This window comes from Sinohyriopsis cumingii, chromosome 7 (assembly GCF_028554795.1).
Source record: "Sinohyriopsis cumingii isolate HCF-2022 chromosome 7, ASM2855479v2, whole genome shotgun sequence".
Classification (NCBI taxonomy): domain Eukaryota; kingdom Metazoa; phylum Mollusca; class Bivalvia; order Unionida; family Unionidae; genus Sinohyriopsis; species Sinohyriopsis cumingii.
Genome location: NC_142967.1, coordinates 48919599 through 48934544, shown reverse-complemented (window position 1 = coordinate 48934544; position 14946 = coordinate 48919599). Strand labels below are relative to the sequence as shown.

General features: G+C 36.0%; 1 protein-coding gene across 2 annotated transcripts; it reads left to right on the top strand.

Moving 5' to 3' along the window:
* The first annotated feature begins 2849 nt into the window (after window positions 1-2849).
* LOC149795177 (uncharacterized) lies at window positions 2850-14452 on the top strand. 2 transcript variants are annotated; one of them, XM_089964896.1, is made up of 3 exons: window positions 2850-2891; window positions 5931-6290; window positions 11266-14452. In XM_089964896.1, exons 2-3 carry the CDS (start codon window positions 5978-5980, stop codon window positions 13455-13457), a joined length of 2505 nt encoding a protein of 834 aa, XP_089821022.1. In that variant the 5' UTR covers window positions 2850-2891; window positions 5931-5977; the 3' UTR covers window positions 13458-14452. The 2 variants fall into 2 exon arrangements, with proteins under 2 accessions (XP_089821022.1, XP_089821023.1); XM_089964897.1 differs by lacking the exon at window positions 2850-2891 and adding an exon at window positions 2940-3165.
* Window positions 14453-14946: the final 494 nt, after the last annotated feature.

Genomic DNA, 14946 nt, shown 5'->3' with positions numbered 1-14946 from the left:
AAAGCAAAGGACATGATAAGTGGTGTGATGAAGGAAATAAAGGAGGAGAAGGAGGATGAAGAGGAAAGGATAAGAATACGAAAATGGAATGAAAAAATTGAAAAAGAAGAAGAAAATGAGAAGAGGAAGAAAGAAGAGGAGGAGGAAGAGAAGAAAGAAGAGGAGGAGAAAAAAAAGAAGAAAAAGAGTGTAGGTGAGAAAATAAGAAGTTGGTGGAGAAAAAGAAGAAATTAGAAGCAGAAGAAGAAGAAGAAACCAAAGGCCCTTTTCAGGGCCAGCCATATTTCTCGAAAAGAGAATGACTTTTCAATTGCCTACCCCTTTATAAATTTAAAAAAAAAAAAAAAAATCCCATGTTCAATTCCCATTGTCCCTAAAGTAGTTTTTTTTTCTAACATGTTCAATTCCCCTTTGTCCCTAGACAAACCCACACTTTATTCCCATGTTCAATTCCCCTTGTCCCTAGACAGACCCAAACTCTATTCCCCATGTTCAATTGCCTTTGTCCCTAGAATCGATATTTTTTTTCCATTGTTCGAATGCCTTTGACGCTAATCTCAATATTTCCTTTTATTTCCTTTCTCCAATGTTAAATTCCATTGACGCTAATCTTACCCAGGGTTTTTTGCCCATGTTAAATTTCCATTGACGCTAATCTCGCCCAGGGTGGTTAATGTTAAATTTCCATTGACGCTAATCTCGCCCAGGGGGTGTTTGTAATGCTAATTCCCATTGACGCTAATCTCACCCCTTTCACTACTGATGGAGAATAGTCAAAAGATGTCATCTACGTTAATAACTTTAGCTAACACATTACTCAAAGCAACGGTCCACTTCAACGCCACCCAGCATTCTACATAAATAGAACACTAATCATTATTTTCAGCTTTTATATTTTGTGTTTTATATGAACTTGTGTTTGTAAAAAGGTATCCCCATTTATATAAGTATTGGTATGAAAATTATATCATAACCTACCCCATTAGTATGTTGTTGTTGTTGTTGTTATAGGGTTTAACGCCATTTTTCAGCACAGGATAGGCTATACATGGCGGCCAGTGTTAATAGTGGAGGAAGAACCCGGGAAAACCCCGGAAAGAACCACCGACCCACGAGAAGCTATCGGCAAGCTTTCTCACATATCCACACTGGCCGAGCCCGAGACTCGAACCCACGCAGACAGAGGTGAGATGGCAGTGATCCGTGACGGAGAGCGCTTTAGATCACTCGGCCACTCGGGGCCCCTCATTAGTATGTGCTTTTGTGCTTATCGTATCGTACTCCTCATTTGTACTTGTGTGTTTGTAAGAACAGAAATAATTGGTATAAATATATCATACACTACCCACATTTAACGTAAGATCGTGTGCTTGTACGAAAACTTCGTACCACAATCGTCTTTTGTATGGGTGACTGTATTTGTATGAAAAAGAAACATCGTTTTTCCGCTTTAATATGAGCAATTGTGTGGTTGACTGACAAGGGAAGATGCTAAAGGATAACTATCACAACACTACACAGATCATTTTGTATGTGTGACTGTGTGTTCTCCTTTTTTAAAAATGGCATTGTGATTGAGTGTCTGTATTGAAAATATAATGTTCCCCTCTTAATTATGTGACAACATGTGATTATCATTATTTTTTATATTAAAAAATACCATAATTTTCAGCCACTAACCCCTTATTAATTTCTTTGTAAGTGTGATTGTGTGTTTGTACGAAGAACACAATTTACCTTTCCTTCCCTTTTACCGGATACGAATATTCTTTTCAAATTCAGACAATAAAGACACTCTTCGCGTACACCCTCTATAAAAGTATAGACAATTTTCGCGTACACACTCTGTACCAGTATAGACAATCCTCGTGGATACACTCTACACAAATACAAACAATCTACGCCTACACACTATACAAGTTCGGGCAATCTTTGCCTATACACTCCATATAAGTAAAGACAATCTTTGCCTACACACTCTAGACAAGTAGAAACAATCTTTGTGTACACACTCTATATAATAAGTACAGACAATCTTTACCTACACACTCTGTACAATTTACACGCAATCTTCTTCTACACACTCCGTACCAGTACAATCTTCGTCTATACACTCCATATAAGTACAGAAAATCTTTGCCTACACACTCCATACAAGTACAAACAATCTTCGCCTACACACTACACAACTACAATCATCTTCTACACAGTCCACATAAGTACAGTCTTCTACACAATCCAGATAAGTACAATTTTCTTCTACACAATCCACACAAGTACAATTTTCTTCTACACACTCTATTTAAGCACAGAGGTGCATCGCCTACATACTCTATACAAGTACCGACACTCTTTGCCAAATACATTTTTCTTGAAAATAACACAACGTAATTTTATTTTGTAGTTTGAAAATGTTTACTCTCCTTCAGTATGATCAAACACACACTTGACGACGAATTTATCATTTGTAACAATGCTTTGACAATAATGAACTGATTTGAATTTATTCTGGGCTTTTTATTTGTCTGTAATTATTTTATTTGTCTATTCTATTCGTATTCATATTACAGATTTAAATAATATTGCGGCTGTTTATGTTTAGGGGTGAGCGAAAGTTACGAGTTTTTAAATAAAACAACCTCGAGAATGTCATTTTTACATAAGCAACAACTACCTTCATCTAACATTAATCGTGAATGAGTGAATTAGTCTGTTGAGCAGGTACATAAAAGAATTTATATTTTAAATGACCCTTCTCCACCATCGTCTTGAATAAATCTCTCTCTCAGGGGGCATAAACATATCGACACTTACATTTACTAATCGAGTAGCCTCTTGTTAATCACACAGCGCCATCTACACAAAAATGGGAAGGTCGATGCCAAATTTTGGTGAGTTTCTGGTCCCATGGGAACCTAGTGGTTTGAAAAGTTAGAGCCTATGTAGAGGGTACATTCACATGCTCTCAAGACATATTTACATTTTATTTTAACGATTCAAGCCGTGTAACCAAGTATATATTGTTTAGGGATTAGTATCGGCTTATATGGCTTAACACACATTTGACTTGCCCTGGATCACAGGGAGCATGCAATTTCAGAATTTCATGATTGAGGGAGCAGTCATTGTGTGTGGCGTAGACAAAAGCTATGAGGGAGATCATAGGTAGGGTAAATATATGTCATTTTTCTAAATTAAGTAAATAGCATGCAAAACAAGCTATATGATTATTGGGTTAAAGTTATATAACTCTGGTATTTGATTTTTGTCCCCTTAATGGTGAATTCGAACACTTACTCGAGATATCAGCATTTAGAGAGAGAGAGAGAGAGGGTCCAAGAACAGTATGTACATGCACCCACGACGTATACAGGTATTTGAAGTCTCTAATAATGTGGGAAGAATTTTGGGCCATGGACCATGAACAACCTTTGTTGAAACCAAATCTCATCTATATGGTATAGACTCAACATAAAATGTCAGTCCAATTGCTAACAGCAAATATCTGGCCAGATCAGCTGTCACATAATGCACTAGCGAATCAGGGTCTACGCCTTCTCTTAACAATATAAACCAAGATCTATCAGCATTTTATGCAGTTATTTTAGCAGTTGGGCTCGATCTATAAGAGAATACAAACCATTCAATTTCCATAAAGCTTTCATAAAAGAGGGAGCATAAGTTGTAGTCTTTGCATTGGATAGAAGAATTTGCAGTATGACTTCAAATTTTGGAGTTAAATTTAATTGTGCAGTTTCAACAAGGGTTACTGTGTAGAAAGAAATTATTTTTATTTATGGTTGATATTGTTTTTACTATCAATCAAATGTGGGATAACATTTTCTATTTTGAAACTGCCCACTTAATATTCAGGTTGGAGATGGTAAGAGGACCTGGAATTTTATTTAGAGCAGGGATTTTTTTTTAATACTTTGAGATAAATGTTTTTTCTTCAACTAATATATTGGATATAATGGGGGGGGGCTATAAATCAGAACTTTACAAGCTATATGAAAACCAGAAATGAAAAACGAAGAGCCGTCGCCCCCTTTGAATGGTCTCTTAACAGTTGTCAGAAGAAGTCTTTTATATATTTTTGCATTATTGGTAATAATGTTAATTTTTGATGGTGAAATAGCATCATTTGCATAATATTGTCAGTTGAAGTCGGGACCATTTTTTATTAATGGATTTTGCAAAGAAGCCGATTAAAAGCTTTCCTATCTTGCAGCCATATTTAATAGCAGATTAGCATCAGGTGCTGGGTAACAAAAGAGTGATAATCCATCATTCCCCATTGATAAATAACAGGCCTGACAAAGGCACCATTTAACAAAGGTTTAATAAGTCATATTCAGTAATTTAGAATTAAAAGTTGCCTGTTCAATGCAATTAAAGCATTTAAAAAAATGTTTTTATTTTGCTCTTTTCTTACTAAATAATTTAGAAACAAGAAACATCCTTACTGTACCAGCATGTTGACTGAGTACATCTCAAAGTAAACTGTTGAGTTATTGTTGTTGTTGTTTTTGTAGGGTTTAATGCCATTTTTCAGCACATGATGGGCTATACATGGTGGCCAGTATTAATGGTGGAGGAAGAACCTGGGAAAACCCTAGAAAGAACCACAGACCCAAGAGAAGCTACTGGCAAGCTTTCTCACATACCCACATTAGCCGAATCGGAGACTTGAACCCACGCAGACAGAGGTGATATGGCAATGATTCGTAACAGAGAGTGCTTTAGATCACTTGGCCACTCGGGGCCCCATTAGTTATTGAACAAAGATATTTTCACATAAAAGTGATTTGTAAGATTCACCCACTGATACATGCACATGTCAGTTGACACTTTTATTGGTTGGTTAAACTTACTGGCTTATCAGAAAAGTATTTTGGTGATATAATATTTATACATATAATATGAATGTCATTTGAAAATTTAGACAGCGTCACTCATACAGGTATAAATTGTTTATGCCCAAAGTCTTTGATACGGACAAGTACATAAACATTTTGAAAAGTCAACTATGACTTTGAACATAATGTTTTTCAGATAAAGTGTTATAAAAATGCCAGTCCTCTGTGAAACATTATAAATAAAATCTTTACTGTATAATACAGCACTATAAGGAGCATCATTATAACATGGTACAATGTTATAACGCAGTTATGGTCATGGATCACATCATTATTTATTAGTAAAATTACATTTATCCTGGCGGGCCCTGAGTGGTCTAAAACGTTCACTGTTACAGATCACTGCCATATCACCTCTATCTGCATGGATTCAAGTGTTAGGTTTGGCCAATGTGGGTATGTGAGAAAGCTTGCCAGTAGCTTTTTGTGGGTCGGTGGTTCTTCTGGGGTTTTCCCAGGTTCTTCCTCCACCATTTATATTGGCTGCCATGAATAGCCTATTTACAACAGCATGTATCATGTGGTCTCACCTCTAAGGCAGTACACCTCATGTCTCCTATGGACAGGGTTATAATGACAATATTATACTGGGATAAAACACATTTTGCCAGATAAAAGGTTTTGCCTGAGCATGAGGGAAAAGTTTTGAGTCCAAGGTTTGCTGAGTGCATTGGCAAATCAATGTTTACACACATCAAAATGTGTGTTATTGTTATTCTTACATGATGAAGCAAAAGAAATTAGTTGTTTACAAAATTTGGTTCAAAAAAGTGTTATAGGAATGAAAAGAAAGATTTTCAGTGCCATGTGTGATTTTTATGTCGGTACAGATGTCACAAAATTGCATATGCCAAAACCAACTGAAAATTCAAAAGAATCAATCATTCATTTGGATCCAAAAGTCAATAACTCTTTTCATCATCTTGATTTTTGCCTTTAAAGTGTTTAATCTTTTGATTCATCACATATGATCTGAGTGTCCTGATGTATGATAAATAATTGATATTTCAGGATCATGATGGCCGATTTGAAGTTCTGAGCCTTGGAAGAGATCAATCATGGATCCAGTGGAAGACGTAAAAAGGTCTCTCCTGATGCTTTTAAGAATCTATTGCTCCAAATATGTCAAGTTTTCCTCATCTATTCAGGTCAAGGTCAACATCAGTTTTGTTGTTGATTCAGGAACAGAGATCAGAGTTCAAGCAGAGGACACTTTCGAAGCAGAAACTTTTAGAGAAAACATTTTGGAAACATGTGAGCCTCCAAGAACATGTTTTCAATCTAATACAGAACAAGAATCATCAGCAAAAAATAAACCTCGACATGTAAATGAAATCAATGGAAAAAAGTCTGTTGCTTCTAATGTGAATGGTTAGTATTTTAAGGTTTGGCTAATGTACATTGTCAGAATACATTTGAAAATGTTCAAAATGTAAAGTGTTTGACAAGTACAATTGCCATTACTTACAGCTGTACCATTAAAGCATACCAGTATGTATGCTGAAAATGATATTGAAAATTAATTATGGATAAACATTCATATTCAACAAAATTTAAAACAAATAGATTCTGACCTCATTTGAGTCTGACATACATTTGTACAACTACTGCATTCTAGCTTGTACAAATTTTTAATCCACCCCATATTTTTGGCATAGTGTCCACTCTGTATAAAAAAAAAAAAATTGTATTACTGAAAATAGTAACAGAATTGATGGACTTCTTACAAAAAAGCAACAGAGTATATATTCACAGGCCTTTCTCGACGGTTTCTAGTGACATAAAAAGAAAATTTAAAAACATTTTAAGATTTTATTTTACAGCAGTATATGTATAATAGCAAAAGTGAACAGCAGTATCACTGGAGTCTTGTTCTTTCATCTGATCCAATGTTAATTGTTGTCACTCAGACTCTGTGCTTATCAATATTCACAGTACATGTAACATGTATTTGGATTTCTTTTTTCAGTGTGCCTGGTAAGAACTGTGTATTTCAGGCCACTGCATGGCTTATTTGAACATTTTTTTTTGGGGGGGGTAGTCAGATTCAGATAAACCCAACTTGATGGTATTTTCATTCACTTTGACTATGTTTTATTTATTATTTCTTGAAAATATTTGATCTAACATTTTTCCCTTGAGACAAACAATTTGTAAACCTGCTTTAGAATAGTGTTTTTGTTTTTACCTGTAGGTAAAAAGGATATATGTAAGGAAGTCAGTTGATAAGGTATCAAGTTTTGTCCAGTTTGTACATGATAGTAGAGTGACCTTTTCATTCTTGAATCGCTTTAATGTCACATTAATAACTAAAACTGGCCAGTAACGTTTTAAGGGAGATGCATGGATCATATTATTTACACGAGATTGCATATATCCTAACCAAGTAAGGATATTTGTGGCATAATTAACTAAGTGTGTATGTGTATGTGTGATGGATTTTTAATGTAGCTTTAACAATTTTGCAGTCATATCGCTATGTCTGCAGTGTGGCAGTTTATAGTGATGTCTAGGCACTGGGGCATCAAGCCGCAGACATGTAGCATGATGATCCATCCAGTCACATTATCCTGACACCCACCCGACCAGTACTAACACTAACCTGTTAAAGCTGAGAGCCAAGTGAGGCAGCTGTTAGTACCATATTTGGTATGACTCAGCTGGGGTTTGAACTTGCAGCCTCCCATATCTGAGGCAGACGCTTTAACCACTAGGCCATGGGAGCAGTAATTAACTAAGTAAATACATATACTGTATATACTTGCTTGTAAGTCCAGTCAAACTGCAAAAATATAAACTGATCTGCCATAGCATAATGTGCCTACAGATCAGTGTGTATATTGTTTCTTCTAATAATAACTCAGAACAAACTGCACAGACCCAGATCTGCAGTTGTATTATGTGATTGCAGATCTGGGTCTGTGCAGCTTGCAGTTGTACATATAAGTGAGTATATAGGCAGGTATGTTCTTTTTAACTCTGGTCAGGCAGACAGCTTGTTTAAAAGCTGTACTCTTGTAGAAAGAAATTTGCCTACAAAACGAGTATTGACATTGGTTAGAACCAAGAGCTGGTATGTGGGTTTTCACTTTTGGTGATATTGTCTCTACCTTGCAATGCAATTTTTATACAGACTTTAGTGAACTAGAATTTTTCACTGAGAATGACAGTAGATGTTTTGAAAATGCACATCATTTGCTGTTTGAAGAGGGATTCTTCGATTCTTCCTTCATTACAGTTTGCATCTACTAAAAGGGGCATGATTAGATTCAGGCAGGTCTTCTCAACTCTAAAGTGGAAAGATAGTTACGAGTGACATATGCAAATGTAAGGTGCAGGTATAGCATGTATCTGATTGCTCAGAACCAGAAACCATTCTGTTGGCCATTGTTGGGGACTAAACATGCAGCATTCAGGACCTAATAAAAGCCAATGGATTTTATTAGAGAATGTAAGGTATAAGGTCCCTTGCACACACACACCCTTTTTTTCTCAGTGCACATGAAGATTTGGTCTTAAATATTTATTCATTTATCTAAACTTCATTGTCTGTTAAGTGTTTCATCTCATCTGAGAAATATAGATAAATAAAGTTTTGCCAAATGTACATACACTGTTAAGTCCCTGCTTCCTCTCATACTGTGGTTTTGGTGGAATTTCATCTCTATCGAGGAATTTAACAAGACAATAGTTTCTGTTATATGTACATTGAACCCTCACTATAAAATCCCTTATTATACAGCTGCTTCATAGCATGGTTGTGTTATTTTCATGATCCTGTGTAATTCATTGTACTATAAATTCCCTCAGACTTGTGGTATATGTATGCCATTCATAGTGTGGTTATGGTGTTTTCCTCTGGAGCAATTCATCCCTCTCTTTTAGTATGGTCTTGGGTGCCCACAGCATAGGTCAAGGGGGGTGTTATGTGACCCCACCTGGAAATCATACTGCAAATATATATATATATATATATATATATATATATATATATATATATATATATATATATATATATATAAAAATTTCAACAAGTTTAATCATGCAGATGAAGCTGAAACTTTGTCACAAAATTCTGTTCAAAATGCTTGGTAAATATTAGATATAGTTTCAGACTGCTTATGCATGGAACTACGCATCTACCTCTCCAGGCCATGACCAACTGACCCTTTCTGCAAAAAATCCTGCGGGCACCCATGTGTGTGGTTATGGTGTTTTCATCTCTCTGGAGTAATTCATACCTCTCTCATAATGTGGTTATGGTGTTTTCATTTCACTGGAGTAATTCATCCTTAACAGTGTGGTTAAAGTGTGTTTTCATCTCACTGTAGTAATTCATCCCTCACAGCATGGTTAAGGTGTATTTTCATCACGCTGGAGCAATTCATACCTATTTCATAATGTGGTTATGGTGTTTTAATTTCACTGGAGTAATTCATCCCTAACATTGTGGTTAAGGTGTGTTTTTATCTCTCTGGAGCAATTCATCCCTCTCTCATAGTGTGGTTATGGTGTTTCCATCTCTGGAGTAGTTCATACCTCTCTCATAATGTTGTTATGGTGTTTTCAGTTCATAGGAGTAATTTATCCCTCAGTCATAGTGTGCTTATGGTATTTTCATATCTCCTGCATAATAAATGACTCAAATTTGTGGTTATGGTGTTTTCATCTCTCGTTTAAAATTCTTTGTAGTTTTGGTGTTTTCATCTGTCAAGTAATTCATCCCTCTGAGCATGGTTATGGTGTTTTCATATATCTTTAGTAACTTCATTTCCATCTTATAGCTTGGTTATGGTGTTTTCATCTTGAGAGTAATTCATCCCTCTTTCAAAGTATAGTTATAGTGTTTTCATCTCTCTGTGGAGTTATGCATCCATCTCTCATTGTGTGGTTATGGTGTTTTTCTTTGGAGTAATTCACCCCTTGCACATAGTGTGCTTATGGTGTTTTCATCTCTCTGGAGTTTTAATCTCTCTCTCATAGCATGGGTGTGGTATTTTCATCTCTGCAGTAATGCATCTCTTTCTTATGGTGTTATTATGGTATTCTCATCTCTCTGGAGTAATTCATCCCTCTCTCATAGTGTGGTTATGGTGTTTTCTTTGGAGTAATTCATCTCTCTTTCATAGTGTGGTTATGGTGTTTTCATATTGTCTGGAGTAATTCATACCTCTCTTATAGTGTGGTTAGGTGTTTTCATCTCTCTGGATTAATTCATCCCTCTCTTATAGTGTGGTTAGGTGTTTTCATGTTATCTGGAGTAATTCATACCTCTCTCATAGTCTGGTTATGGTTTTCATCTCTCTGGAGTAATTCTACCCTCACATCATATGTATGGTGTTTTCATCTGACGGGAGTAATTCATCCCTCTCTCATAGTGTGCTTATGTTTTTTCGTCTCTCGTGAGTAATTTATCCCTGGCTGTAAAATACCTCACTATACCGATGCCTCTTTTATAATATGCACATTATAATAAATTCTTATTAGCTGGTTAGATATTGTTCATATCTTTCATTTCATCTTATTTTAGTTTAGTTCTTGGTACGGTAACCTGAGTATCAAATACCATGTAGAATATCGTTTCACATGCTTTGCATCTGCATTACAATCAACCAAATGACCTAGCTATAAATGGCAAAAGGTTATATGGAGAGTGGTAACATCTAAATTGTCATGTACTGTTGGTTGGTACAAAATATATAACACGGTAATTTATTTCTGAATTCAAAAGTTAGTTTCTTCCACCACTGCCGGTTAAGCAAATATTACATAACTAAGAAGCAGAGGTCAGATGAAAGTGAGAGAGGTGTTTATTAATTGTCATGGTTTGTATGCCTGCACAGAAGATATAATATTTTAATTTATGAATGAATTAAAATCCTAGTTTTTCCATTATTACCTGTGAAGCATATCATATGAGATATGGGTAGCATCAGGTACCTAATATTCTGTTTCATTCACTAATCTGTTTTTTTTTGTAGTTTGCATTCAGTATAAAGTGGTCTGTCAGACAAAAATGGTTACTTTTGATGTCTCTCTTGTACAGCATGTGGCTCCTAAAAGAAATATATCTTCCTTATAGAATTGAACATTTAATATGGCTATCACCACAATGACAGTTTCAGATTTTAAAAAAAACTGAAAGTGGGACTTTGATGAGTTGTGACCATTGGCATTGTCATGGGGTAGATGTGTCTACTTTGTAACTGAGCCAGTTGCTTCATTGGGACTGAACATGTCATAAATTTGCAGATGATGCATTTGATCCCATTTTCCAACGAAATCTTGTCTTTTCTTATCTTCATAACTACTGAATTATTTTATATAATATGTTGTTTTCCTTCAGAAGAGTCTGCATCAAATGTAACTGTAAAGGAAGAAGGAGGTCTCGAGATAGATAACAACATTGGAAATGACAAAGAAGCAGATGAAATCACACATGTGATCCCAAGTTCACCCTCATCTAATGCAGAAGATAAACGAGGCTTGAAGGAGAATGGCTCCCAATGTCCTTTATGTCCCTCTAATTTCCAATCAAAGATTGCTGCGGAGAAACATCTGCGCCAAGAGCATGATATTGGTAATGTGTACATATGCACATTTTGTGATGAGATTTGTCCATCTAATGCTGCCTTTCTTCAGCACATGCAGAAAAAGCACAAAGTTAACCTTGACACTGCAGCTGGTGATAAAAATTTCACAACTGTGAAGAGAAAAAAGAGGGGTCGAAAACCTGTACATGAAAAAGTAATTGCAGATTCTTTAAAAAGAATTTCACCTAGAGAGAAGAAGAACCAAACTGTTAAAACTCATTCATTTGCTACACAAGCTAGTGATGAATTTAGGGGGAAGATATCAAAAAGGAGGTCAGAGAAAGACCCATTCAGTAGTTCAAAAGCCAGAACAAGAGCAGGTAAAAACACACTTAAGCTGAATGTGAGGCGTGAAACAGCCCATAACTCAACAGTTTGTCCCAATTGTGGAAAGGAGTATAAATCAAAACGAGCCTTAAGACGACATATAGCAAACATTCATGAATTAAAACGTTGGCAGTGTGACATGTGTGGTAAATGTTTTACCAGCAAAGAGTCATTGTACCACCACAAGCGTGGCATTCACGGAAATGAAAAGCCATATAAATGTTCTGAGTGTAATGCCTCCTTTAACTTCAACCACAGCCTAAAGCTCCATCTGCTTAAGCATTCAGGGACCCGGCCTTATGCATGTAATCTGTGTGGCAAAACCTATTTGACCTCCAACCATTTAAAAATTCATATGCAGGCGCTTCACGGGGAAAGAAAAGGGTTTTTCTGCAAAGATTGTGGAAAACAATTTTCATATCTTACAAGCTTGAGAATGCATGAAATGTCCCATGGAGATAGGCGGCCTTTTCAATGCAATGTCTGTAACAAGGGCTTTGTGAATAGTCAGGCCCTGAAATATCACACGGAGTCAAAACATACGTCAGGGGAATCATACAAATGTGATGTTTGTTTCAAGATTTATAAAACAAAATTCCTCATGAAGGCTCATCGTCGCCGTCACACGGAAGATGGGACTCGATACATGTGCGATATTTGTGGGCGTCAGTTTATGTACAAAAGTACACTTGATGTACATACAGCAGTGCATAATGAAGAAAAATCTTTTACATGCAACGAGTGTGGAAAATCCTTCAAAACCTATGCAACACTTTACTCTCACAAATATGTTCACAAGACTGAAACTCCCTATACTTGCTCTGTTTGTGGTAAATCATTTAAAACAAAAGAAAGGTGTAAGGCACATGAACGACGCCATTCAGGGGCAAAGCCATATAAATGCTTGACTTGTGGTCGCTGCTTCCCTGACAAAGGTGGACTATCCAAACATCAAAAATCTGTGCATACTGAAGTTAAGAAATTTGTATGTGATATATGTGGAAAGGCCTGCTCACGTGCTGATAATCTTCGAGTGCACATGAAAATTCACAGTAAAGGCGGATCAGAGAACGTTACTTATTCGACCAGTCAGAAAGATGATGCTGTTGAAAATGTGATTGGACATTCAAAATATTTTTCCGAGAGATCCTATTGTAATACTGGTAAAGTGAAACCTGAACAAGGCATCAGTGCTGTACACAAAAATGAGTCACATAACCCTAGTAGTTCTTCAAACCCTGTAGACAGAGCCAGCACTAGCTGTACTTCAGTTATGAATCTAATGGTAGGAGATGCCCATTCATTAATGCAACAGAAACATCACTCTCAGAGTTTATTAACATCTCTTTCAACCATGGACATTACTTTACTGCAGCAGAACAAGCGGCACAATTTGTCAAGTAGTATTCCATCTGTAAAAGTTGTTCCAATAGGTTCACCCAATACTCTCCTTCCAATCCATGCTCCAAATTCAAACGGTAATTCAAATACAGTTGCTATAAATGTTCAGGAAGGTGATACCCTGCCAATCTCTACTCAACCTTACATGTATACCTGGCCATACTTTTATCAAACAGATGGTCAGCAACCAAGTCAGTCAGGATTTTATCATCAGTAGTTTCTTCTGTAGCACAAACTCTGCATAATTAAATAGTGAAGTTGACCTAAACTGACCATCATTTAATCAGTCATTCTTTATGACTATAGTCAACTATACCTCCCAGTTTGTTTATAACACCCCCCACCCCCCACCCGATTTCAATACTGGTAATCTTTAATGTAATAAAAAATGCACAGAACTTAGTTGATTCATTCATTGATTTATAATTTCAAACCTGATTAAGACCAGAGTGGCCCTAACACTAGCATTCTCTGCGTCTTCATGCTCAACAGACTTTCCATACTAACATGGCACCAAGTTGCGTACACTAAGGGCAAGTTGATATCCTCAGATAATTCTGTAAATTATCATAATATTGAGAGCTTAGAGTTATATCCTTTGCTCAGATGTACATGTATGTAGAAATTACACTGCTTGTTAAATACTTGTGAAAGGCAAATTTGTACTTGTTATTCTTTTCCATACCTTGTATTGACATTGCAAATATCGGAAGCAGATGACTTAGTATTTTCCTTCTATGTACATACATGTGTAGTCATGCATACACTCCTTTGCTGAAAATGGACCTGTCCAGGAATTGGAAATGGATCTCGAGCATGGCCGTCGTTTATATTTAAAACTTCTGTTAAGTGTGAAACATGCAGATGATGAAGGTGTTAGGGTCTCACTGGTCAGTTTTGTGCATTTCTGATCAAATTTATACTTTTTGTTACTGGAATTGGCAGGGGGGGTTTACAAACAAAAGGGGAGGTATAGTCAGACTGTATTTCTTTTGGCATTTTGGTATTCAGGATATTTTCTCTATAGCTGATAAATCACTGACCAACTTAATTAATTTTTAGTTTTCATACTACAAAGTATATGACCTCCAGAGTTGCCTGTTGATGAATGTTTCACAAGATAATGACTCAATCACACACACATGTAGGCCCTAAATAAAAGAGAGGAAACAGACCCAATACCAAAATTTGGAACTAAAGGTATATACAGTATTTTCATTCTTATTGCTTTGTCATTCATATACAGAAACTTCCTGTGGATGAGAATATCCATTCGTAAGCAGTCAAATCTATGTAGAATGTTAACACACATGGCCAGCTAGGAGTGGTTGCCATAAACAGGTTAGGGGTTTACAGACTGGTAAATATTGTTCTGGTTTTTTTTTTTTATATCTATTTTTTTACATCAATGAAACTACTAGCAAGTGCTTGTTCATACCAGTAACAAAATCTTTCAATGCAGATTTTTGCTGTAGCAGGTTTGTTTGTTTACTTAAATCATATATGTATTTATTTGAATGTTAAATATAAACTAGTATCTATTTCAGATATTGTACAAATGTATTAAACTGCATTCTATAGCTTTTCCTTTTTTCTTTCATTTCATGGATCACTAGACATTTTTAATGTAATCAGTTTACATGCAGTTTATAAATCATAAGATGCCCAAATGGGCCTGAGATCATTCACCTGGCTGGCAACTGTCA